Below are 27758 nucleotides of genomic sequence, written 5' to 3'. Positions count from 1 at the left end.
TCCATCCTCCAACAGCTGCACTGGCTTCCAGTTGAATTCCATATCAGGCTTAAGGCTCTGGTAATCACCTTTAAAGCCATATGCAATCAGGGCCCAGTGTACCTGACGGATCACCTCCCTGCCCACACCCCTCAAAGAGCCTCGTGCTCTGCTACCTCCAACTGCCTGGTGAGCCCTGGCCCCAAGGAAGCCCACTTGACCTCAAACAGGGGTAGAGTTTTCTCCATCCTGGCCCCCACCTGGTGGAACGAGCTCCCAGAGAAGGTCAGGGCCGTAATGGAATTTGAACAGTTCCACATGGCCTCCAAAAGGGAGCTCCTCTACCAAGCATTTAGTTGAGGTCAATCTGAACCAATCACTTCCCATTGTCCCCCAAGCCTCCCTCCCATGGAAAACATCACTGATTTGTCCGATCCAGTACTCTATAGTTGATTAAATGTTTCACTACTGTTCTCCTGTCCTTGTTATCACTGTATTGTTATTGTTTATTCACAATGACTGAGTTATCTTTATTGTTTCCTCATTTCATGTAAACATCCCTGAGCCTCAGGGGAGGGCAATATATGAATATAATAAATAAATGTGAACAATGAACAATTATCTCAATCACAAAACATAATGTGATTTTGCCAGACTTGGCTGACAAAATCTCCTATGCGGGCCTATGTTAAGTTTTTTTTTTCAATGACAAATACCTTTGCTTTGAATGCTTTTCCCTTCACTTTGCTTGAAGATTCCTCCTTGGTTGTAATTAAATAAAAATATAGCATTGCTACCTCTAGGTATGATCTTCTTATTAATCTGCAAAAAAAAAGTGAGTGCAACTTCCATATTATATATACATTATGTGTTTAATTTTGTTGCTTTTGTGTCTCTGTATTTATTCATTTACATTTTTATAGCCAACATTTCTATATAGTGACTCAAGGCATATTGCAGGCAGTGAGCCAATACGGTCAACAAAATGGGACATTCAATACACAATGTCAGATTATTTCCAAGGGAGTAACCTCTAAAGGGTTTTTAGAAGCCAGCTTAGCCATGGTCTTAGATACCTTGAGCATCTTCTCCCACAATGCTGCTTTGTGATTGCTAGACTGATCCCCTCTTGCCTTGGAGATAAATTTGGAGATGTTCCTTTCTGTTACGGAAACAGCAAAGTGATCTAGCAAAGTGAACCCTTGTAGGCAGAAGGTCAACTGTCTGCAGAAAGGCAAATAAAATCTCCCCTCAATGATTCTCCAGGCCTTCCTGTCCTCTACCATTCTCCGGAGCCCATTTAAGCTATAACTGCTTCAGTGACTCCATCCAGCCACCTCATTCTCTGTCGTCCCCTTCTTCTTTTGCCCTCAATCGCTCCCAGCATTAGGCTTTTCTCCAGGGAGTCCTTACTTCTCATGAGGTGGCCAAAGTATTTGAGTTTCATCTTCAGGATCTGGACTTCTAAAGAGCAAGCAGGGCTGATCTCCTCTAGAACTGACTGGTTTGTTCTCCTTGTAGTCCAAGGGACTCTCCAGCACCAAAGATCAAAAGCCTCAATTCTTTGACACTCAGCCTTCCTTATGGTCCAACGTTCGCCGCCATACATTGCAACTGGGAAGATCATAGCCTTGACTAGATGCACTTTTGTTGGCAGGGTGATGTCTCTGCTTTTTAGGATGCTGTCTAGATTTGCCATATCTTTCCTCCCCAGGAGCAAGTGTCTTTTAATTTCTTTGCTGCAGTCCCCATTTGTAGTGATCTTGGAGCCCAGGAAAATAATATCTGTCACCACCTCAATTTCTTCCCCATTACTGAAATAATCCATACAAAAAACTTACCCCCTTAAGTATTTAATTTTCTGTTAAATAAAAATTTGTTGTTTTTATCTACTTGTGTCATGTCTGTCTAGTCAAAAATCAATTTAAAAAGTGATTTCTACTTACCTCACAGGTAATTACAGCTTTGATCTAGCAAGCTCTCAAAGAAGAGACCTTTAGGAAACACATAGCATACCCTTGATCTCTTAATCAAAGCTTGTGTCCTCTATTTTTCCTGACTGTGCTTGGTTTGGGGGGTAAAGAATCCATAGGCGATGCCAGAGCAGTGGACTGACCATTCTTTAGTGCAAAGGGCAGTTGCCTTAAAAGTGAATCTGTCCTTCCTTCCCCCCACAGCCACCACAGCAGCCAATTTCACTCTAAAATGTCCTTTAAAAAGCTACAGGACAATTCAAATCATGCTTTAATGCAGCCCTTTAACATCAGTAGTACTTATTTCCAAATAAGGTAGAATTGTGTTGCACATATTTTGCAGATGGAGGATCTATAATTCCTGTAAGCCTGGGCTTTATAAATAAATAAATAACACTGTCAAGAACTAGAAACAAAAGAACTGAAACAGTTACTCACCCATAATTTGGGTAATTTTGCAGACTTAACTTGATAGCTTCCAGCAAGGTCTCGACAGATGATGTTGATTTATTGTTACCGATTACAGTGATCTGTCGCTCTAACTTCCCTAAAACAGAAAGACACATGAATTAAACTGACAAGACTTTTTCCCCCCCTGTCAGAAATAATGAAACAATACATTATGAATCCAAGAATTATAGATTCAGGAAAACTATGGGAAAATTAGATGCTTATTACCTTTCCAAAAAAGTATCTCTGCTTCCAGGTCTAATTCACATTGTACTGATGCTCTACAAAGTTCCAGCGCTGTTTCTGTATGCCTGAGGGCTTGTTGCCACTGCGACTGATTTATTTTAGGTGAGCAGGATAATTCTAGTGCTAGTGTATGTCCTAGAAATCAATGTGTAAGAAAATATTTCAGGAATTATTTAATAATGTAAAAATATAATAGTTTCCTTACCCCAGAATCCCTGTATGTTAATCTTGGCAACAAAAAACCCAAACACTATTTGGACACAAATAAATCCAGTCCAAGGAGACATTCAGATCTTGTATCAATATTAATTGAACTGAAGTCTGGCCAAACCACACTGACTACTTGTGGGTCATGTCACTTTGTCCTAATAATACCAATTTATTCATACAAAAAATCCAATCGGGTGAACAGAACCAAAGTCAGCCTGATTGTAAGTGGCCCAAAGTCAGCCTGATGGGGTCACTGCCTTCTCAGTCTAGCACTGCAATGGGCACTGGGTGAAATTTCATGACAAGATCTGATGCTTCTAGAAGAAGCTCTCACATGACTTCTGGATGCTTAATTTCAGCAGTCCTTAGTCATGTAATCTCCTCATACTGCATGCTTTCCTTATTCCTCCACCTCTTTCTTTATCCTTATTCTTTTAATATCAATTTTGACTCAAGGGAGTAACAGAAGACAGGTTTCACTAACCCCTTGTTGAGAAATCCTGCTCTTTACATTTTTTAAGTTCTGCAAGTTCAGCTTGGTGGCAGAGAAACCAGCTTCTCCCCTTCTCATCGCCCCACATCATCAAGCCTGGCATTCACAAGACTCAGATTATTATTATTAATTATTATTATTAATTCGATCTATATCCTGCCCCTCACTCAGTATCTTGGGGCAGCTAACAACATAAATAAAACACAACATAAATACCATTTTTAAACCATAAAAATAATGTATGGCATACGCAATCAATGAAACTAGGACCTCACTGACTAACCCACATCTTACGCACTGCTTTATGGTAGCATGCCTAAACTCCCTTCCATTGGCCTAGCTGAGAGGAAGGTACAAAAATGTCCCCCATGGTGAGCACTCTTGCTCCTGTCAGACCAACCAACCCAAAACAACAGCGCATATCCAGCGGAGGACAGGAAGAGAGCAAATGTTATTCCGATCTTCAAAAAAGGGAGGAAGGAAGACCCCGGAAACTACAGACCAGTGAGTCTGTTGTGGGGAAGATAATGGAGCAGATATTAAAGGGAGCGATATGCAAACATCTGGAGGACAATTTGGTGATCCAAGGAAGTCAGCATGGATTTGTCTCCAACAGGTCTTGTCAGACCAACCTGGTTTCCTTTTTTGACCAAGTGACAGGTTTGCTGGATCGTGGAAATTCGGTTGATGTCGTTTACTTGGATTTTAGTAAAGCTTTTGATAAGGTTCCCCATGATGTTCTGATGGATAAATTGAAGGGCTGCAATCTGGATTTTCAGATAGTTAGGTGGATAGGGAATTGGTTAGAGAACCGCACTCAAAGAGTCGTTGTCAATGGTGTTTCATCAGACTGGAGGGAGGTGAGTAGTGGGGTACCTCAGGGCTTATTTATTAATGATCTAGATGAGGGGTGGAGGGACTACAGATGACACCAAATTGGGAGGACTGGCAAATACTTCGGAAGATAGGGACAGAGTTCAACGAGATCTGAACACAATGGAAAAATGGGCAAATGAGAACAAGATGCAATTTAATAAATATAACTGTAAAGTTCTGCATCTGGGTCAGAAAAATGAAAAGCATGCCTTACTGGATGGGGGATACGCTTCTAGGTAACATTGTGTGTGAACGAGACCTTGGGGTCCTTGTGGATTGTAAACTAAACATGAGCAGGCAGTGTGATGCAGCGGTAAAAAAGGCGAATGCCATTTTGGGCTGTATCAACAGGGGCATCACATCAAAATCACAAGATGTCATAGTCTCATTGTATATACGGCACTGGTCAGACCACATCTGGAGTACTGTGTGCAGTTCTGGAGGCCTCACTTCAAGAAGGATGTAGATAAAATTGAAAGGGTACAGAGGAGAGCAACGAAGATGATCTGGGGCCAAGGGACCAAGCCCTATGAAGATAGGTTGAGGGACTTGGGAATGTTCAGCCTGGAGAAAAGGAGGTTGAGAGGGGACATGATATCCCTCTTTTATTTGAAAGGTTGTCACTTGGAGGAGGGCAGGATGCTGTTTCCGTTGGCTGCAGAGGAGAGGACACGCAGTAATGGGTTTAAACTACAAGTACAACGATATAGGCTTGATATCAGGAAAAAAAATTTCACAGTCAAGAGTAGTTCAGCAGTGGAATAGTGTATGGCTTTAAAAGTGATTACTGGGACATTAAGTCTGATCCAGGATTCAATTGGTAGCCAGTGCAGCTGTTGGAGCATGGGCCAGATATGTGACCTCCACAATGTTTCTATGAGGATCCTGGCTGCTGCATTATGGACCAGCTCTTTCTTTCTCTCAGGTGCACACCATCCAGCCCAGGAGATCTGAACTCATCGAGTGCGGCCAGGCGCCTCTCAACAACCTCTCTTTTCATGTCAACCTGCCACCCAGACACTATACCTTGCCAACTACCATACCTAGATATGTCTATATTGTTTTAGGAAAACAGAGATAAATCAGGTACTTAGCCTTTCTGCTTTCTCTCTGTCATCTGTCAGAGTCTCTCCATTGTCACCTATGATAATGATGGTTCTACTCTCTCTTTTCTGGAGCCAGCTTGCTGTTCTCCTGACATAGCAACCTCAGTGTGGAGATGAGAGTGCAGAAGCTGTTGAGAAGGATGAGGATTTCTGGAGAGGATGGGCCTTTTTTACGTCCATCCCTGGCATGGCAGATCAAACATATCCTACAGTCTCGGTAGTGGCAAGATGGGAATCGCCTGCCAACTTTATTGGAATATGAGGCAGGTGCCACATGCGGAGGGGAAAACCCCAGTGGAGCCACAGGTGGCATCTTCAAAGGGCTATACATGGCACCCAGGTCACAAAGTATCATTGTGTCACCAAATTAACCATTTATATACCTGATGATGAAACTGAAAGAATTCATACATATCTTGAAACAATGTAAAGCATGATATATACATAAACATAACATTTTCTCACCGATTCTCATTTTGACTTTTGCTAGTAATCTGATGTGTGGCAAATAGATGTTTTTCAAAGGCAGCACTGGAGTCGTAAATGTAGGGTCTTCTGCATGTTGTTTAATTGATTCTCCCAAAATAAATAACTGTCAAAAAGTATTGTTTAGTAATAAGATTATACAGTAATAATTACTAATCTAATATATTGTATACAAACAAGTTCTAATCTTACATTGTCTATGTAATAGGTCTTTATACACTCCAACGTCCTGTGGTTTCAGAGTTATAAAGGTACTGGTGATGACACAGATAATGAAATACTGTAAACTAGAACAGAAGTAAGGATTTATGTAAAGGGAATGCAGCCATGACAGTAATGTGCTGTGGAACAAAGCAATCATTAACCATTACTGTGAGCCAGAGAGCCCCAAGCAGAATACCATTATGTTGAAATGGATCCTTTGCACAAATTATATGCACAATTAGTTTAATGATGCAAGAACTGTGCATCTGCATGCAGAGGGGGATCTTCAATGTGGACTGATTTTTGTCATATAAACTGATGGCATGAGGAAAATAGCGACTCAGCTTAAGAAAGCAAATCCTTGGATCTCAGCTTACAAGTTTTGATGTTATGGCATTCATCTGATAAATTTGTATAAAAATATATGAGAAATTAAATTAACTTCTGAGCACATAGATTAGGAACTCTCTCTTTCTAAAAGAGTCCCTGGAGAGTGGCAGGTTAAAAAATTGTGAAAAAAGAGAGAGAGAGGGAGAGAGAGAAAGAGAGAGAGAGAGAGAGAGAGAGAGAGGTGAAAGCTCTCATTAAGGCCAGCCAAAGAAATTCCTCTGCAATGTGAATATAATTTTAATCAATATATAAAAAGATATAAAAAATTTACATTAATTGTATATGCCTGCCAGTACTAAATTCCAGGCAGATCTTCACAGTCCTCTATTTCTCCATGTACTTTCTATGTGATATTTGATTAGATGCTTGTTACAAGTAACTGAAAGGAATCTTTGCTTTGAATCCTAAGCAGCCCAAGTAGAGTAAGGACAATAGGCAACTCCCCCCCTCCCACTGCAGCCTTCTGTGCCCCCCCCCCAATTGTGGTCATCTAAGTAAGCAGACTTGTATGGGAACAAACCAGGAGTCTGCAGCAAGAAAGTGGAATCAATGAACATCTCCCTCCCCCCTTCCACAGAAAAGAAAGCCAAGCCATTGGAGCTGCTGCTGTGCTGATGGAAAATCACCTAAGGATCTAAGCCCATGATTTTGCAGCTCTGCTTGCCAGCATACAAACACTCCAAGTGTGGAACAAATGCTGGAAAACACATTCACAAAGAAAGAAAAAGATGTAGACTACTTTCAGCAACTCATAGGCAAGCATTGGTAGCAGCTGTTAGAAAACAGAGACCAAAGGAAGGATAAAAACGATATATACAAGAAATCTAATATGCTTTGTTAACTATGTAAATAAAACAGCAAAAAGATAACAGAGGTTTTAATTCAAGAAGATCTTTCCTTTTTGTCCCTTGAATATAGCAAATTTCTAAACCCACATTACTGGGTTAGTGCTCAAATAAACTCTCTTTTTAGACCTCAGTTTCTCTGTTTTCCCAGTTGTAGACTGAATGTCAAAGTATTCCAGGGGACAGAGTAGAAGGCCTGGACCAGAGAGACCTGTGTTAAAATCTATGAGTTCATCTTTGAAGTTTATCAGGTGGCCATGGGCAAGTCACTTTCTCTCAGCCCAAGTAAATACATATATTTGTTGGAAGAATACAATTTTGAAAAGGACCAAGAGCTCAAAAAAGGCAAAATTAAAATGTGATGCAAGCTGCTTTCTAAATCTCCTTCTGTTTCAAAAGTGTTTTGCCACAGAACATTAAAAGCTAGTGTTCCAGAACAAAATTTTAGAACTCTCCTGGAACTAACTGGATGAATCTATAGATCCTACCTAGAGATAACAAAGACTCATCATATTGTCTCAACTGAGCCTTTCTCCTAGTGTTCAGTTTATCTCTATTCTCTATTGTCATTTAACATAATGCCAAAATTAATCCCTGATCATATTTTAAAAGTGACAACTTTATAAACCCTAGATTATTAGCATGGCCTGCCTACCCAAAGGGTCGTAATCAGTGCTACACCCAACCTAGATGTCATAATCAGGTTACAAACTCTGGGGGGAAATGTACACAGACAAAAAAATAAGCCATGTATGCTTACATGCTTACCTGTTCAATGACAAGCCTATGTGCCAGAATTAATAAATCTAGTTGATCGGTTTTAGAAATGTGTTTTGACTCATCTTCTGTATGTGTCCTCATTATGTCAGCTAACAGAAGCATACTTTTCACTAATGTTAAAGAAGCTGGAGGTGAAATCAGTGTCTTTTCTTCAAGTAATTTGATTATGTCCTGTATGAATATAACAGAACACAGTAAAATATTAGAGTTGAGTCTAGTACTACCTTAAAGATCAACAAAATTTCCAGAGCTTAGATTTTTAAGAGTCAAAGCTCCCTTCATCAGATACTATGATTGTCAAAAGCTTATCCCCTAGAAATCTTATTGTCCTTTAAGTTGCTATTGAACTCAAAACATGGTCCTCTCCTGCAGAATAATATGGCTACCCACTTGAAAGTAACATACTGATGACTAAAATCTAGATCAGTGGTTTAAAATAGTAGGTCTTAAATTCACTGTATTTTACTTCCCCCAGCCCTACTGGGTGACATGCAAAACTTTTGAATACACTGGCACAAGAAAAAGGTTCAGACAGTGACATCTCTTGACTATCATACTCAGAGGGACACCATTATAATAATTCTGATGAGATTAGGGAGATACTTATTTCATAAATCAAGTATGGGGGTCCCTCTTTTATGCCAACTGGTTGATACAGCAAAGAAGGCATCACACTGACTCAGAATAATAGTTTTGTGGTACCTTGACCCTTCCATGTGTTCTATGCTAAGAGGCTACCCCCTCTTCCCATTTAAGAATCACTAGTAAAAAAAGAAAGACTATCTAAGCTAACTAGCTAAAATGAAGGAATCACTTATGATAAGGACAATCTGCTCAGCAATTTTAGAAGAAAAATATATGTGTGTTTGGTCTTCAAACCTGTAAACGAAGCTTAATGTCAGTCACTGGTTGTCTTTCTTGCAGGCCCAGCATAACAGCTTGCATCGTAATTTCAGCAAGTATCTCAGCATCATGAAATGCTTCTGCTTCCATTTGTACCTCACTGATAAGACTTGAGCACTCCGCCAGTTCATTGTCTTTAAAATATATTAATATATATTAATCATTAAAACATATTCCAAAATGCCAGCATATAAACTGTTTCAATAATAACAATAATAATAATATCAATATGATTTTGTAATATACCTTCTTTTATCTCCAAGGCAATTTTTATGTTCTCATTATCTAAACCAGGCCATCTCAACTAGGGTTTTGTGACAGCCCTGGAAGGGTTTCCTAAATGGGTGGAAGTTAAATAATTTTTTAAAATTTTAAACATTTATTTTAACATTTAAAGGAATGGGAAGGCGACTGTAAGCCGCTTTGACCCTCCTTCGGGTAGGGAAAAGTGGCATATAAGAACCAACTCTTCTTCTTCTTCTTCTTCTTCTTCTTCTTCTTCTTCTTCTGCTTCTTCTGCTTCTGCTTCTGCTTCTGCTTCTTCTGCTTCTGCTTCTGCTTCTTCTTCTTCTTCTTCTTCTTATCGGGAGATATGACTATATATGGCCATGTTGACCTGCCCCCTTCTCCAAAGGCAAATCATGGACTTGGAGGGGGTGGGAAGGGGAGAGGCTCGAGGTGGGTATGTACACAGCTATGCTTCCCAACCGTATTATGCACAATCACATCACTTCTGGGATTTCTCAGAGCCTGAAGAATGTTTCAGGGATTTCTCAATGGCAAAAAAAAGTTGAGAAAGACTGATCTAAATCCATACTTGAAGCTCCACACTCACAACCCAAAGGCTCATCAGCAGTATGCCAAAATTGGAACCAGAAAACTTCAGAGATCAGAGGCAATACTAGGTGGGTCTTCTTGAGTTTCTGCATAGGACTCTACTATGATCCCACAAAGTACCTTATCTATTTCTGGTACATCTTAAAGGAGCAGCAGCAAAACACTAGCATAGCCTAGTGCTGCTTCAGTGAGAATAGCATTTCTGAACAAGGCAACAATAATCAGCATAAAGCTGGTTTACAGTGAGTCAACCAAAACAGAGATATTAACACTAGTAATTTCTGGAACAAATATTACCTGTCATGGTTTCAATGCCTCGGATCTGTGCTGTAATTGCAGTCACTAAGGCCAGACGACACCTCAACCACACATGTATATTCATACGTTCCCGTGCCATTGCATTGTGTAGCACATGGGAATCCTCAATATAAAGGCCATGTTCATTTGGCTAAAATACATAAGAAAAGTCTCTTGGGAAAAAAAAAACAAATGCATCCATATTTGATGTATTATTTACAAACAGAAAAAATGTGAACGTTATGTTAAGTAAAAGAAAGTTTATGACATTTATCTATTCATCTAACATTTGGTAACACATAAGAATATTATAGAAATATATTTTAAACACTGACAGCTTTACTGGCATTTGTACAATTGTCAGCACTTTGCTGCTATTGATACCCGAAAAATCTGTACCAATAAATACATGCCTCATCTCTTTTCTCTCTATCCTGTGGCAAATCAGATGTTTTCTTGAAGATATCTGCATCTTGAAGAAGTTTTATTGTGGAAAAGGCCAAAGCAGCACTATAATAAACAAAAAATACAATGGAATATAAAAAGTCTTGAATACTTTTATGCAAGTCATTCCAGGACCTCAGGAGTTTGATCCAATCAGGAAAAAAAGGAAATATAAACCAAGGATAATTTGATAGTTTCTTATAAACAAACATTTTAAATATAATATGGAAGTGGGGAAATATTATTAGGTATCATTTTCATGCTCACAGATGTCCTAAATTTGATTTCAAGATGAAATATTCTATGCAGATAACCAGTTTCTTGAAAGATTCAAAAGGGTAGCGGTGTTGGTCTGAAGTAGCACAATAAAATCAGAGTCCAGTAGCACCTTTAAGACCAACAAAGATTTATCCAGGGCGTGAGCTTTCGAAAGCTACACCATCCACCATCCTGCATCATATTGTGTGTTGATTTTCTTATCCTTCACTTAGTCATCACTGAGTGGCCTAAGGATCCCCTCTGCATCATAGACCATGATCAACACAGTATATACAAGCACAAATCAGCACCTGTATTTACAGCTGTCCATCAATAGGACTGTTGTCTTAAACTTGGTAAACTACAAAGCACTGCCCCCATTTTAAGCAGAGCCAGCTTTTAAACAATACCAATTATTAAGCACAATGTTAGCGATAAACTGACTTTTCAATCCGCCGTATTTTTCAAAAATCAAGTGAAAAATGAAAGGAAAATAAGAAAGCAGCAATATCATAAAGCACTATTTTTAGCTATCTGGTTTGCTTCTTAGTGATGAAAGCCGAGTGTCATTTAGCAAGTATTAGGTTCCATCAAACTGGAAACACAGGTTGTAAGAAACTTCTTTGAGTGGTCATCTGTGCACTCATACAGGGGTAACAAACTTAGATAGACCATTCAATGGGATTCTTTAGAGTTAAGTTAAACAAGCTATTCTATTTACCTGAAAGCTGTTTGAAGTCTTTGTTGTGCAATAGCTGCAAGCTGAAGCTTGGCTTCAATCACAATCTCTAAGTCTGCTGCCAAACACTGAGAGATCACCTTGTCATATTTGTTCTGTAGGCTTTCAATAATGGAATTAATCCTTTCCTCAGCCTCTGCCAATAAAATACCCTAACAGGATTAAAAAAATACTGTTCTGTGAAAAACAAAAAACTATTTAGCTGCAATTTCAGAAGAACAAGTATGATATGTAGTGTACAAGAGGCCCTAAATTTGTGCCCTACATGCATAGTATGGTTTAGTGAATATTTTTGTAATACTGGTTCATTTTGTTCACATATAAACACTTGTCATACTTTGTGTATTTTGTAAGTCCATGGATGTTGATACTGCCGTACTCTGATTCCATTACAGCTTCTTCTTCTGTTGCATTGATCTTTAATGGATCCTGGAGTGTTACTGGGAGGGGGATTTTTCTCCAGAAGATGGCTATTTCTGCCCATAGGGAGATGGAGATAATTACTGGTTTCTCCATCCCACACAGACTCCTTCATTGTGCTCAGAACTGTTTGTGAGGCTCCCTTGAACTACATCAGCAGCATTTGAGGAAATGCGCTACAGCAGAAGGGAGAAAGTCCTATAGTCAAAAGGGGCCATACAGGCCATCTACGCCTGTATGGCATGTCCCTATGCATCTTATTGAATATGTTGGAATTGCACTCAGCAAGTAATTTGGTGGTTAGTCTTGAGGACTGTTAAGCTGTTTGTGCAGCTGAATTGCACATGTGTGCTCACTAGTGATACCAAGTGGACAATGTTGAAGTTGTATTGGAAAAACCCAGAGCACACTCTCTGGAGATTCCTTTGTTTAAGATGGGCTCCAATCTACTTCCTCTTTCTTTAGGAAGAGAAGTTTACAGTGCTTTGCTGAAGCAGGGAGCAGCCATTATTAGGCTCAGCTCTCTCCATCTGCTGATGTGTGGGGCATAGTCCTGCCTGCAGCCTAGCCACAGAGGCTTGCAATGTGCTGCTTTTCTAATTACTCTCTAAGCTATGTTTCAGTAAGGAGACTGAAGCAGATGAAAATGATATATGCCTACAAATAATCTTCCCATTAAATATAACTCTATTTTAAGCCTCAAAGTACTGTGAGTTTGCACCCATGCCTCACCCACAAAGGTAATAAATAACTGTATCAAATGCTGTTATTCTGCTGCTCTAATTTTCTGGAGGGGCTCAGGATCAAGCCAAGTCCAAAAATTCCATCAGAATATAATTCACTTTACACATAAATCAAAATCTTCATTACTTAATATGACTTTTACTCTTTTGCTTCAGAGCCAGTTTTGGTTATGCTCTAATTTGCCTCACTCCACTCTAGTGAAATCAAATATATTTCATTTTAATCACTAAACAATATTTGCAATCACTAAACATCAAATCAGAGTCAACAACAGTCCAAAATAAATAGCTATTTACTTGTTTCCCATATGTAGCATTATCTGCTCCTTGTGATATATGAAAGCAATGATTCTGTTAATAATCTACTACGATCTCTCAGCAAATGTAACCTTATGGGACCATAAGCATTATATGCATAGGAGTGATGTTAATTTGTTCAGGCTTACAAATTTTAATGCTAGGTGACTTGCACCCTTGGAAGAATGAAGTTGCTTGAACATAAACTAACACCCATGAATTATGTTAACTGAGATTTTATTTTATTCAGGACACCAAGGGGTTCTAAGATATCCAAGATCCTGTCAGTCAACCAAATGCAAACCTATCCTATCAAACAAAATTGTCACACCCCAAAGTTACTGGAGAATGCGGCATTTAACTGAGCTGCAGGGTGCCTTTAAAAAAGAATAATTATACAATACCAGGAACGTCAGTCACCAATCACCAATATTTATATCAGCAACATTTATAAATTATATATCATTAGGTCATGTATGTCCTAGAGAAAAAGGATTTTTCTACATTTACTAAGAAGCTCTTATATTTTTATACTCTAAATTATATTATTACCTTCAGCACTGGCATATTTAAAATATCGTTATTTTTTTCAAGTTCCACTATAGCGACTGTTGGACTTCGTTTTGAGCTTGTAAATGCAGAAGGTGGTATATAACCTTTATAGAAGAAAAGTACATTGTTAAATTTGATACAGTAAAACAAAATCAAAGTAGTACTGAAATGAGCCAACTGAATTCTTATCTGGGAGTTGTTCTTAGCTGTTCTCAGCTCAGCATAGGAGCCAGAAATGTAGAAAATAACCACTGTTTTTAGAACTGCTTCCCTCCTTTTTCTGCTGTGCCTCAGATAAGAACTTATTTCTTGCTAGTGTCTTTTTAGGATGAAGGACAAAATATTTCACTAGATAGACTTGATTTAAGGCCTTTACCCACCCTTTATATGAAGTTCCTCCATATAGTGGACCCTGGGTTTTAGTGGGATAATCGCCATAGAATTAGTACCAGGATAGGAAAGTCTTCAGGTAGAATCAGGTTCTATCAGTGGACTAGCAACAGGCTGGTGCAAGAATAGTCACATTTTTTTCCGGAAAACTGAGGATATGATTGTATGGATGGATTTAAATAATCCCCAGGGCTTTATTGAAGACTGCCATATACTGCTAAAGCAGGAAATGTCTGGAAGAATTCAGGAAATCTTACTTATCAACATGCCTGCCTCCATACTGCCCCAAACTGTACTGTTGAAGGGGACAAATTTGAGAACAGTGAAAACAGAATTATTACAAACATTTTAAAACACTAAATGTTTTAGTGATGAGGGAGAAATGGAGATAGTGACAGATTTTATTTTCCTGGGCTCCAAGATCACTACAAATGGGGACTGCAGCAAAGAAATTAAAAGACGCTTGCTCCTGGGGAGGAAAGCTATGGCAAATCTAGACAGCATCCTAAAAAGCAGAGACATCAACCTGCCAACTAAAGTGCATCTAGTCAAGACTATGATCTTCCCAGTTGCAATATATGGCTGTGAAAGTTGGACTATAAGGAAGGCCGAGCATCAAAGAATTGAGGCTTTTGATCTTTGGTGCTGGAGAGTCCCTTGGACTGCAAGGCGACCAAACTGGTCAGTCCTAGAGGAGATCAGCCCTGACTGTTCCTTAGAAGGCCAGATCTTGAAGATGAAACTTAAATACTTTGGCCACCTCATGAGAAGGAAGGACTCCCTGCAGAAAAGCCTAATGCTGGGAGCGATTGAGGGCAAAAGAAGAAGGGGACAATAGAATGAGGTGGCTGGATGGAGTCACTGAAGTAGTTGGTGTGAACTTAAATGGACTCCAGGGAATGGTAGAGGACAGGAAGGCCTGGAGGAGCATTGTCCAAGGGGTCGCGATGGGTCAAACACGACTTCACACCTAAGAACAACAAATGTTCTAAATTCCAAAAGACTAAATGTTTAAAACAATAGGCACAATGGAAAATTGTATGTAATGTAAAAAACATTACTGAAAATCCCTGACAAGGACCTATTTTCAGTTAAAAAAAAATCCGTTAGAAACTGGCATGTTCTAAAATCTTAATGTTTTAATGTGGGAATGTGGAGGACTCAGGTTCCTTTCTCGGGACCCAAGCTCAGGGCTTATGGCCTGTGGCTAGTGCAGCCCGTCTCCCCAACCCCTCTTTCATACAGGCAGCAAACAAGCAGGAGCAGTGAAGGCCCATCATGAGTAGAGAGATGCTTTCTCCAGGGTTCACCAGTGCATTGAAGGGCTGGCAACATCTGTGGAGGCAGCTGCCAGTCAACTGGAAGGGTGCATGGCTGTCCCAAGGGACATCCAAAAAGGACAGATGCACAGTGAGAGGCTATTGGAGCATGCGGTGGTGGCACTACATGCCATCACTCAATGGCCTGCCCCAGCGGTGCCCCTCCTGCTCCACCACTAGCAGGGGGGGCCTGGAGTTGTCCCAGGATATCCCTGGCAGCATGGCTGAGCTGCTGGGCTGTACTTCTGCTGGTAAGCAGCAGACACCCTGACTTGTCATTGCCCCGTATCCCTTTCTTTATGACTGCTGTGACAGGACCATATAGGCTGTAGAACTATTTTGGGTTGCCAGCAGTGGGAGCTGCCCTGTTACTGTTAGAATGTTACTTTTAGCTGCCCTGTTACTGTATGGTGCCATGGACACGGTCTCATGGTCCATGGACCTGCCCCCTCAGCTCTAAGGTGCACAGGGCTATATCCCTGGTCTGGTTGAACTGTAATTGGTTTGAGACCTCTATGAGACACCAGCATAGGGATGCTCATGTGGTTGCAGACTGCAGCCATACTTCTTGGTCTTTTTCCTGCCTCCTGATCTCTGACAGAAACCCTTAGGGAGCAGACTAGCAGCTCCATATTTATATCAGCACCCAGTTGCAGCACAGGCAGCCTTAGGACTGCACTATTAACTCTTTAACTTTGGTTAGATGTACCCTTCCTAGAAGTATTAATGGAAATATATTAAGCAAAGTTATAAATTATTATGTTACGATAACAGTACCTTTTAAATATGCATTCGTGGTTTTGCCTCCCTTTCGTACAGTATCGCTGTCCACACAGTATGTTGCTTTCAGCACTTTTTCAGGAATACAATTTATTGTTGCAGACAGGGTAAGAATGAAATGCATTTTGGCCAATACTAAGTTATGTATGATTCGTGAATCACATAGTGAAGTCCAAACTGAATGTAGAGGCCTGTTAAAAACATCTTCAAATATCTTTGAAGTTAAAAGGAAATTATGTTAAAATATACTGACATATTTCTAGTAAAATGCCATTAATTCAATTTAAGAAAAGATAAAAATAATACTGTAGAAGAAAATTACTGTGTTTGGAAAAGATAAAATAGTACGTACCTTCTATTCCAGGTTATCAGCTGCAAGGATAGATAAAGCTGAACATGCACAAACCAGTTTGATCCATGAATGAATTCATTTTATATACAACAGGTCACTTACCTGCAGATTCACAGTTGCCAAGAGAGGTAATGATGCATCAAATTTTGCATAGGCCTACAATTTAATAAAATATAATAATTAATATTACATGGCAAGAACATGTATTATTTCAAAAGAAGATAGGAAAATGTAATAGTAAAGCAGAATGTTCTGGCTTATGCTCCAGTTCGTATAACACCCAATTTCACTTAATATATATATCTGAATGTTTTGCTGTGTCATCACACCTATAGTTTGGTTTAGCTTCCTCCACAGATTCCTGCTGCAGCACTTTCTTGGTTGGTCAAAGCCTCAAAAAGAGGGGGAATGATAACCATTAAAACCCCTGGAAAAGAATCAGGAAGCAGACATCATGGAATGTGTTCCCAGTCATATTAGCGTACAGAAGCATTTTACCTGGAATTTTGGAACAAACTTGTAACCTGCAGGCAGTTTCCAGGGGATTTTGTCTCCAAAGGTAAGAATACATATTTCATGGAATGCATCAGAGAAAAATCCTAAATCCGTAAGCACTTTTATCTTTAAAAAAGAAGACATTTCATCTTTACACACAATGGTGATAATCATGAAAGCAACAGTGAAAAGATAGGGAAGCAGGTTATTAAAGCAAGCAGGTGTGTGTGGGGGGGGGGAGAATAAAACAGAGGACCACAAATAATTGCATTGCCATTATTTTAAAAAATAACAGTAAAGCATCTAAACAGAACAAGAAATTTAAACACCAAATATATTCTTATTTTGTGTCAGATTCATAAAGAAACTTTCAGGAAAAAATAACCCCCAACAACTGGTACAGAAGGCTAGAAAATATCTGTTTTTCCATGGGAATCCACCATCTATTGTATTAATTGCAATCATATATGGAAACAAACTATGATATTAGTACAAAAAGTAATCCTATACTGTGCATATCATTGTAAATATATTGTAAATATTACAGATGTTGGATGGTGGATTTTCACGACACTTTCAGGACCATGAGCATCAACAATTAGAAAACTAAATCCCACATTGTGCTGAGCAAACCTTTATACAGACTGAGAAAACTAAAATATAGCTTAATGTAAATATGCTATTTGTATTTTATTTAAGGAGCTCAAATATATAAAAATAGTAAAAAACAATCAAATCAGCAGGGAGTGATACTTATTCCTATAGGTCACACATGTATTAGTTATGTATACACAAGCATCCAAAGATTGCTGGGGGGGAGGGCAGTAAAAACATCTTTATTCAAGAGGAGGTCCGTTGCACACTTACTAGATTTTATACATTCTTGTGCATAAATGAGGGTTTTTAAAAGGGCTGCCTCTAGTAACTGGATTTAAGCAGAGTCAGCTGTGTTCCTGTGTGCATATCCACATATTTTTATATATTTGAGCTCCTTAAATTGAATACAAATAATATATTTACATTAAACACATTAGCTTTCTCAACCTTTTTAGGTTTTCAACTGTATTTCAGGTTGGGTTTTGTCATTCCCCCCCTCCCCTGCCTTTTCTTTCTTTTGCAAACTTTTATATAACCTGAGAAAATATTTTTTGCTTTAAAATTTGAATAGCATTAAACTTGAAAACATTTTTATTACAATTTTTTTCCATCAAGGGATTAATGAAATATACTGAACATAGAAATTAGTTTGGTGGTGGGGGAAAGAGCTGTCAATTGACTTATAGCAACCCCTTCATGGGGTTTTTAAAGCAAGATACGTTGAGAGGTGGTTTGTTATTGCCTGCCTCTGCTTACCAACCCTTGAATTTCTTGGTGGTCTCCCACTCAAGAATTAACCAGGGGCAATCCTATTTAGCTTCCAAATTCTGATTACTATATTAAGCAATAAAAATTAAATGATCAATGGAAAACATATGGTGCTGTTCATATTACCTTAAGAATCCTTCCTTCTATACATTTAATTGCATTCCGACAAACTTCAGAAACAAAGTATTGATACAGTGAAAAGAGTGGCAAAATCTGCAGAGGAATCAGAGAGTTCTTTAAACATCTGCTTGCTTACTTCCAGATCTATTTGTTACAACATTTTCTTTAATAGTACAAATATTTTCTAAATCAAGGATTAGAAACTACAAGAGAAGTTGCAATTAATCAGGGGACCCCTATGCACTCAAAAGGCAGCCCCTCCCCATCAAAGAAGCGCAGTTCTACCATTTCCATCCACTAGTGGGCTTCTCTTCTCTTCACCCTAAAGGCCAACAGGCAGCGAGGACTCATGCTTCCACTATGCCGATACACCGCCAGAACTGAACAGCAGTGAACAATGTTCACAGGATTGTCGTCCTCTCTTGCCTAGCTAAAATGAAAAGATGTCTACCTGGAGCAGGATTTTCTGCATGGTGCTATGCATGTTCTTACTCACTCACCCGAATTTCCAACCAGGAATAAATAAATGGTCACACTATGCTAGACAGTTCAACCTAGAAAGTGTTTACAGTAATACTCTACTGCCACCGAAAGCAGGTGACATCAGGAATGCAACAATGAACACTATCCTGGACCCTACCAAGTCTCCATCAAACATGTGTTTCATCCTTTCATCAAACAGCCATTTCAACATCTTTGGAAGCCTGTGATTTACCGCAGTGGAGAAATAGTTCTCTAATTCTGAAACCATGCACATAAGTCCACATGTGACTTGGTTCACTGATTTAAGTCATCGGTATAACTCGCTGACAGGACCCACTAATTGTGCACCTTCTTATATTCATAGCTATTTTCCATTTTTAAAACTTTAACTGATTTGCACACAGTACTTACTATTAGATTTTGCTTACAACTATGCAGTTCAAACATAATGAAACTCAGACTAGCAACAACTGATGCAACGTCCGCTCTGTAGTTATCCACAAACAGATCAACACCAGGAATTAAATCATCTGTTTCATACTGTGCAAAGTCACGATCAGCTATAGGATGTGGCAATGAAGCTCTAAAAAGAGACTGAAAGTTACAGAATATTAATCTTCAAATGCCACCTTTAAAACAAAAATCTACACAATATTCAAACACATTTCATGTTTTTCATATGTATGTTAGGTTAATCTAGAAAATGTTGACATAGCATGATTTATATCAGAACCTGGAATAAATGGAATCATGACACTGCATAAGAATCATGACAATGCCCTGTTTCTCAGTTACTGGTTTTAATTTTAACTGGGTGGACAGGAAATCAGACAATTGGAATATATGGCAATTACAATCTTGGGAATATGGAAATTACAGCCTTGTGAACACAGTTTAAAGGACAATTATAAACTAAAGACTTAAACATTCTATGTGGCTCTATATAGGGGGTCTCAGATACAGAAATCTAGTTCAACCAAAGCACTTGCTATCAGGTAGGTGGACGGTCTTCGGAATGTCCTGAAAAAAATTAATTTCATATGACTTAGCCTTGGATGTCTTGAATTTAGCCTTCACTGTCTACCTACGCAGGCTTTAACATAAAACTGAAAAATATCCAAAAGCATGAAGGACAGTGAGAAACTTTTTAATTATAAAATGAAACTTATTAAAGCACCCATCTTTTGGGATGGCAGATTTTAATTGCGCCTGGTGCTTTGTTGTTGCTGTTTTTGTTTTCTTTTTTAAAGGAACCAATCCGAGATTGCAAGTTAACTGAAGTAAATGCACTTCTTTTGTGGTCCCTGATGGAGACAGGAACTACTGGGGTGTGATTTGGGGAAGAGAAATAGTAGGCATGGAAAGGTTGTGGTCTCCAGTGTTAGAATGAGAGTCATACATTCAGTTGCCATGTTAAACAGAACAGCATATAACCCTATAGTATAATGGTCCCCAACCTTTTTATCACCGGGGACCGGTCAACACTTGACAATTTTACTGAGGCCCGGGGGGTGGGAGTAGTCTTTTGCCAAGGGACGTCGCCACTGCCGCCTGAGCCCCTGCTCCATTTGCTTTCCCGCCAGCACCCGTCTTCCCGCTGCCGGCTGGGGGGACGCTGCCAGCAGCAGCTGTGCAGTGTCACACCAAGGGGGAGCCCCAGCCATGGCAGCCGCTAGAGAGCACCAAAGGTAAGCCAGCGGCAGAATGGCAGGGCAGCTCCTGAGGCAGTAGCCGGGGAGGAGGACGAGGAGGAGTCATGGCCCAGTACCAACTGATCCACGGACCGGTACCGGTCTCCGGACTGGGGATTGGGGACCACTGCTATAGTATACCCAATAATGGTCCTACAGTGGCGAGGAAGGGGTCAAATGCTGATAGCATAGCACAGGGAGACAAAATTGTGGAGAGGACTGACCACATCAGAGAGCTGATTTTCAATTGTTCAGTTCTATGCAGCCTCAGTGGAAGATGCTGCTGAAGTGAGATTTTTTTTCCCCATCTTTCCCTCCACAATTTCCCCATTACCACCAAAAGGGTGACATTCAGGGGGGAGAGTCTGCATGAACTAAAAACTAACCAAACCAAGAGGCTGTCATACAGAGAATAAAGATTAAAATCACTCCTTGTTACATCAGCACCGTTGCATCATCAGAACCTTTACTACCAGCAGTATGCTTCTTGCTCCAATGGAAAGGAGGCAAAGGATTCAGCCCTTAGTTCTATGGACTCCCCAGTATAAATCTATGGAACAACCTAGATCCAATGAGGACAATGTCTGTACAGAAGCAGATTTCAGGCAGAGATATCTTTCTGGAGCAGAAATTATGAATGTGAAAGAAATGTCAATCAGATGTGCCATATTGTCAGCTCTGAAAGGGCAGATTACCTGTTTCTGAGGATGGAGACTGATTCCAGTTCCTTTTTTCCTCTAACAGATGACTAGCTCTGTCAAAACTTACAGTAGCACCTGTTCCCACTCATGGGGATATTTGGATCAAAGCTTTGACATTTGGGGCCAGAGCGCCTGCAAGCAGCAAACAGCTGTTTCGCTTTATGTATTCTTCGGCAGTAAAGTGCTTCCCTGCCATTTCTTAAAAAATAATCATCTGAATCTCTGTTAAATTGTTCTCACACAGGACATTTTATATACTATTGCAGGTAAAAGTACTGAAATAACTTTTCCAATTACCAGATAACATCTAAAATTAACACATATTAATTACCTTAAAGAGAACAGCAGATAAAATGCAAGTCTTGGTTCTTAATTTTACATTCTCTAATAAGATGTGCCTGTGTAGAAAAGGGAGGGAATGATTAAAAATGGCTGTTTTAAATTAATATTCTTTTACTATGAAAATGATCATTCTTGTTCTGTTCCAAGATAATCACATGAAAAAAGAAGAGTTGGTTCTTATATGCCATTTTTCTCTGCCAAAGGAGTCTCAAATCGGCTTACAGTCATCTTCCCTGTTCTCTCCCTACAACAGACTCCATGTGAGGTAGGTGAGGCTGAGAGAGCCCTGATATTACTGCTCTATCAGAACAGAGCTGTACTCAGTGCATGCCTCTGCCATACCCAGCTGTGCCCTGCTTTAACAACCTGGCTCAGTACAAGAGCTTCTAGTGTGGCCAGCTCTGAGGTCCCAGATGCCAGCAAGGGGCCTTGGGCCTGCAGCAGCCACCCCTTTGGAACATGTACCTGAACTTGACCTGGCCTCCACCAACCCTGAGCATATCAAGTGCCTCCACAGCCTCAAGGTGGCGAGCAAGCCTGAGTGAAAGGCATCCAAGAAGGGCAGAGTGCAGAACAAGAGGGCGACATGCAACATCCTCTCCAGATTGCCCCTGTAAGCAGTGAGTGGTAAGTGCATTATGATGCAGGCTCTGGGCTGCCTGGAAATCCTTTTATAAATTGGCTTCCTATTGGACCGGATCCTGTCCCCAAAATGTTTTCTAGAGCCTATTGTATTTTTTCACACAACAGGCATTAGTACTAGTAAATTAATAAAATACTCACTGAGCAATTTTAGCTGCTAACACACCTCCTTGTATGCACCCCCAAATTCCAGCCCGAGCAATGAATTTCTCACAGTAAACTTGAGATCTATTTGCCAAGCTGCCAGTGACATTCTCTGACAAGCCAGCTAGCTCATGCCAGAGATGAAGTGCATTGACTACGTTGATGGCTCCATCAAGGCCTTGACTCCAGCATTTGAAAGCAGCTCTGTAATGCATAAAATGTCCATTATACTGGCGCCATTTCAGAAAATGAAAAATAACAGCAGTTTTATTTTGCTTTGAATCCTCAAGCGCAGATTTAATGCCTGCCTCTGCAGAAAGTGTTGCTTAAACTATAGACAGGAGGCAGAGACACAGACATAAAACAAGACTATGCGGGATGGTAAATATCCCATCCTGGGTGTAAACTGTACGGAGCTTTTATTTCAACCACAGATCGATTCAGTCCCTGCCCTCTACCCAGAATGCGATTTCCGTTTGGATTTTGGGCGATTTAAAATTTCCTTCTGCAGCAAGAAGGACTGATCCGGTGTGACCCTACCTTTATTGTGCAATATCTCAGAGTGCTTTTAATCCTCAATATCCATTTGGGAAAGAAATCTCCGTGGTAGAGAACCTCTGATAGGCTACACCTGGTCATGTGACACGCTTGCCTTAAAGGAGAAGCCCCTAATTTCTCTCAATTTCTGTCGGTCCTAGATTTTTCCTCCCTCCTCTGCCTTTTTCGATCTTCTCCCCCACCCCTCCAAGAAAAGAAAGAGGCTCCCTGCCTGGCTCCTCTCCCCCACCCCCTTCAAGAAAAGAAAGAAAGAGGCTTGGCTTCCTCCCCCCTTCTGAACTACCCTAATCATGTGCAGAAGACTTTCCTGTTTCAATGGGGTGGGGAGAGGAAGAATCGAGTTCAAAGCGATCTGAATTCAACAGGATTGACAATGGAATAAAGAAAGTAAGTGCCGGCTCTGCCCTGATGAAAAGTGATTTTTGCCTAAAAATTACTAGAGAGGAAAGGTGACATTTTTTCTCCATTTATCTTTTCTTTGTCTCAATTCTCAGCCTGCTGGTTTTGGGGTTTTTTTTTTAAGAAATAAGGATAATTACACATTCACAAAAATGTAAGAACAGCATCATTTTGTACCTGCTGTACACAGACAGAATATACCTTTTGTTTCCTGTACAAAAATGAAGATTTCCAAGTTCATGAAGTGCCTGGACTCTGAGACCTTGCTGGTCATTTGTTTGAAGAGCTTCTGTTTTTCACCAATTTAAAGGGAAAATATAACGAATATAAATATATTTAGAATTGAATGAATATATATAAAATGGAGAATTCAGGAAATGGTAAACTATCTTAAGTATTTATTTAAGTGGGTAGCCATGTTGGTCTGAAGAAGCACAATAAAATAAGTACAATAGCAACTTTAAGACCAACAAAAATGTATTCAAGACATGAGCTTTTCAGTGCATGCACTCTTCCTAATGAACAACCATCATAACTTTGTAAAAGGTAAAGGTATCCCCTGGGCAAGCACCAAGTCATGTCTGACCCTTGGGGTGACGCCCTCCAGTGTTTTCATGGCAGACTCAATACAGGGTGGCCTTGCCAGTGCCTTCCCCAGTCATTACCGTTTTACCCCCCAGCAAGCTGGGTTCTCATTTTACCAACCTCGGAAGGATGGAAGGCTGAGTCAACCTTGAGCCGGCTGCTGGGATCGAATTCCCAACCTCATTGACAGATAGCTTCAGAGAACATTTCTGCCGCTTACTACTCTGCGCCACAAGAGGCTCTCATAACTATGTAGATATAGGTAAAAGCAAATGATGGCAAACAAGGCTTCAAAGCCCACTTGTAAGAGCAGGCTTTGAAAGGGGGGACTGCGGCGGCAGCTCCCACACACCCCAGATCTTTCCGTGCGAGGGACCCCCATTCGCCCACCCCCCTCCCCACCGAGTCCCTGGCTTCCATGCGGGCCTCGGTGCAAGCCCGCAGGGAAGCCTCCCCTGGCCACCCTGACTTCCCAGCGGCCCTGCTTTGAGGCCCGCAAGGAAACCTCCCCTGCCCGCCCCCCCTCCCCTCCCCTCCAAGTGCCCGGCTTCCCGGCGAGCCTCAGAGCAGGCCTGCTACGTTTCCGACACGGCGGGCCTGATCAGAGGCCCGCAGGGAAGCCTCCGCCACCCCCATTTGAACTCCAGCCATTTGGGTAAAGGCACTTGTCAGACTGGCTCTGCCCCTTTCTCCGCCACTTAGGGCTTAGCGAATTATGAAGACCGCTGCTCCCAGCAGTCACAGATTAGTAAACTGTGTCATAATATCCAAATTAAACCATATGATTCCATATGATTATTCTTTTGCTAAAACAGCTAATCAGTCCTTTTGAATTCAGTTGTAGTTCACAAAACATTGGAAAAATAAAACTGTCCATGTCATTAATTAATGGCGGACAGTTTCCCAGTTGTGAAAAGAAATAACTAAAAGAAATAATTTTCTGTTTTGTTATCTTTTGCTCTATTTTGTTATCTTAAGTACTGTTGAATATATTATTTTGGATTTTATCTGGTCTACTGCTTCCTATTATGATAAGAGTATATGAAGATTATAGTCTTAAAATGAAAGTATAATTTGGTGCAGAGGTTGGCCCATGCTAGCCAGATCTTATATATCTCAGAAGCTAAGCAAGGTCAGCCCTGTTAGTATTTGGATAGAACACAAAGGAAGTTTAGGGATGCTATGTAGAGGCAGTCAACAGCAAACCACCTCTGCCTTTAAAACCATATGGCTGATTTAAGTCAGCTGTGACTTAATGCAAAAAAGAAGGGGGGATAAAGGACTGTTATATGCATACAACATCTTTAAAATCCATACATTAATTTAGTCAATGGGCTAATTTGAGAAAAGACTGCGAGAAACAAAAGAATACTATCATGTTGAAACAGATTTGCCAAACTTTAGTAGATCTGGAATTACATTTCTTTGATAACAGAAACAATAATCTGTAATACAGAATTAAAACATCTGGGCAGAGTACAATTCCACTAAATATATTGTGTCATACCAAGGGGAAGACTGAAATAGAACTCCAGAAATAGTGATTCGGTGTCAAATACTTGTATGTATGCATCATGTAAGCAACAACAACAAAGAATTTTAACCTTACCAAGTGTGTACTCATAGGATGAGATGACTACTGATAGTTTTGACCATGGAACTGACTTGCTTTGAACCATACTGAGAAAAGTAAAACTTTCTTCAGCAAGATAAGGTGGTTGTGGTTGATATGTCATCTCATCCACCACAATAAATCCAACTTTCATCTGGCTTTTTGGTGTGTTTAATCTTTCATAACACTCTAGATCAGAAAAAAAAAACAATTCATTTACTGAAAATACTCTAGCCAAGAAAATTTGAATCTTCACAGTTAGGTAGGAAAAGTTTGCAAGAAAAAATTTAATTCTGAGACTGCTACTCTATAGTCCACACTCTATAGAGTACACTAAACCTTCCAGCCAGTGAAAAGTATGGCTAGCATTATGAATTTGCATTCATCAGGGGGTCATAATAATGTAATATAACTCTGCTCCTTAGCTAAATTTAAGAGATTAGAAGACAACCATATGATAAAAAAATCCCTACCTTAGTCCTTCCAATTTTTGTATAAATCCCCTAACTCAGGGGTCATCAACCCCCGTTCCGCAGCCCGGTAGCAGGCCGGAAAGGCCACGGTACCGGGCCGCCGCCAGCCACGCCTGCCTTCCCCCGCCGGCAGCAAGAAGGAAGGGAAGAGGCAGGCGCAGCCGCTGGCATGGCGGTGACGCAAACGCGTATGCACGCTGTTGCCGCGCATGCGCATTAGTGCCACCTGGTGGCGAAAACACGCATGCCCGGCAATTGCGTGTGCGCGTTTTCGCAGCACCCAGGCCGTCGGCTCTTCCCTCACTCCGGAGGCAGTCCCTGACCTGAGAAAGGTTGGGGACCGCTACCCTAACTGACTTGTAAGAAGGACACACCTAGCCAGGGCTTTCCAAACTTCCTTTTTTTTCTAGTTTTCAAAGACAGAAGCCTACATATTTTGGAATAGTATTATGCAAATTTAATGTTGGCTTGACAAAATATCACATCAGAGCAAATGGAGGAGGGAGAATTCACATCCAAGAAAGAGGGTGCTGGAGGGATAATGTATAGTTCTCCAACATGATCTCAAATTCTAAAGTCTATTTAAGGGCCAGCAATATATTATGTCTGCGTCAGATCTTACAGATAAAGTGCTCATGAGTGTTGCAAAATTATCTCTACTGATACTGGATCCTTTTGCACTTTCCCTCCTTATATTGTACTTTTATATGCTGTTAAAGGCTTGTTGTTGTTATTGACTCTACTGATACTTTTCCCCAATTGTTCTTTAAAACAAACCATGAAAAAGAATTTAATTTCCTCTGTTTCCTTATTGTAAATATGTAAAGAAATTTTAATTTCAAACCTTTGCCTAACCATGCTTTGCCCTTAATTACTTTGCCCTTAAAATTAACCTGTGGTGTGAACAGAACAAATTACCTTTTAAAAACACCAAACTGAAATGTTACTTTACATCAAATGAATATCTAGGTCCATTCTGCACAACTTAAATGTAGCTGAATTTTAACAGTTTGTAAACGCTATATTTTTAATGTTCCGCATGACATCGTACACAAACTGCAACACTCCAGCAACGTTCGCTTTTTTATAGCACTTCTGGGGGAATCGTAAAAAGTGGATTTCCCCTTTAAAAAAACGCTTCACTCCTGAGTACAACCTGCAACATATCAGCAAAAGACATGTGCGTTCTCAATATAGCATTAGGGAGATCCCTCCTCCGTTCCCACCCCCAAGCTTCCAGGAGACAGGAATGCCTTCTTTTTCCTACAAACCTTAGAAAGCAACAAACAAGCGAACACACTGCTCATTCAACAGAAGGTTTTAAACTTTAAACTTTCAAAGTGAGCATCATAATGTCACAGAGTCCCTTGCTCACCATGTGCCTGAATGTTGCCCTGCCTGCACTAACATGCATTATATGTAATTTATTTTTCTTGGAGACGCATGTCAACGATTACACACATGTCCACCAACAGGCTGTATTAAGAAGCGTGGATGGAGGAACTGTGAAAGCTCCCTCAGTGGGCTTTTTTCCATCTCCAATGAATACCTCCCCCCTGGTTTAGCCTTGTGTAAAAAGCCATTTTTTTGGAGGGGGGGAATTACAACGAAATACAGTTCCGTGTGAAGCAAAGAAGCAATGAATTAACATATATTAGTTGCCACGTGTGTTTTCAGATTTTTTAAAAATTATATTTAAAGGGAAAGGGGCATTTCAGAGCCACGAGGGCGATCCATTTGATTAGCTCTCCATTTTGATAGATGGGCTGAGGTGGGCAG

General features: G+C 40.2%; 1 protein-coding gene across 4 annotated transcripts in view; it reads right to left on the bottom strand.

Moving 5' to 3' along the window:
* CFAP54 (cilia and flagella associated protein 54) overlaps positions 1-27758 on the bottom strand; it is a 147648-nt gene that overhangs the window by 25872 nt on the left and 94018 nt on the right. For all 4 annotated transcript variants that reach the window (XM_077339115.1, XM_077339113.1, XM_077339116.1 and 1 more), the window contains 19 exons: positions 25504-25695; positions 23511-23598; positions 22350-22556; positions 21556-21622; positions 19244-19426; positions 18356-18442; positions 16868-16990; positions 16472-16525; positions 16015-16231; positions 13529-13632; positions 11499-11668; positions 10489-10585; positions 10076-10226; positions 8918-9075; positions 8027-8209; positions 5799-5925; positions 2631-2783; positions 2391-2499; positions 696-801 (listed from right to left, as the gene is read on the bottom strand). In XM_077339115.1, the coding sequence (XP_077195230.1) occupies positions 696-801; positions 2391-2499; positions 2631-2783; positions 5799-5925; positions 8027-8209; positions 8918-9075; positions 10076-10226; positions 10489-10585; positions 11499-11668; positions 13529-13632; positions 16015-16231; positions 16472-16525; positions 16868-16990; positions 18356-18442; positions 19244-19426; positions 21556-21622; positions 22350-22556; positions 23511-23598; positions 25504-25695 (2576 nt within the window). The remainder of the gene's footprint in view (positions 1-695; positions 802-2390; positions 2500-2630; positions 2784-5798; positions 5926-8026; positions 8210-8917; positions 9076-10075; positions 10227-10488; positions 10586-11498; positions 11669-13528; positions 13633-16014; positions 16232-16471; positions 16526-16867; positions 16991-18355; positions 18443-19243; positions 19427-21555; positions 21623-22349; positions 22557-23510; positions 23599-25503; positions 25696-27758) is intronic.

Source organism: Paroedura picta, chromosome 5 (assembly GCF_049243985.1).
Source record: "Paroedura picta isolate Pp20150507F chromosome 5, Ppicta_v3.0, whole genome shotgun sequence".
Taxonomy (NCBI): Eukaryota; Metazoa; Chordata; class Lepidosauria; order Squamata; family Gekkonidae; genus Paroedura; species Paroedura picta.
Note: the sequence above shows the minus strand (reverse complement) of the source record. Positions and strands in the feature narration are given on the sequence as shown.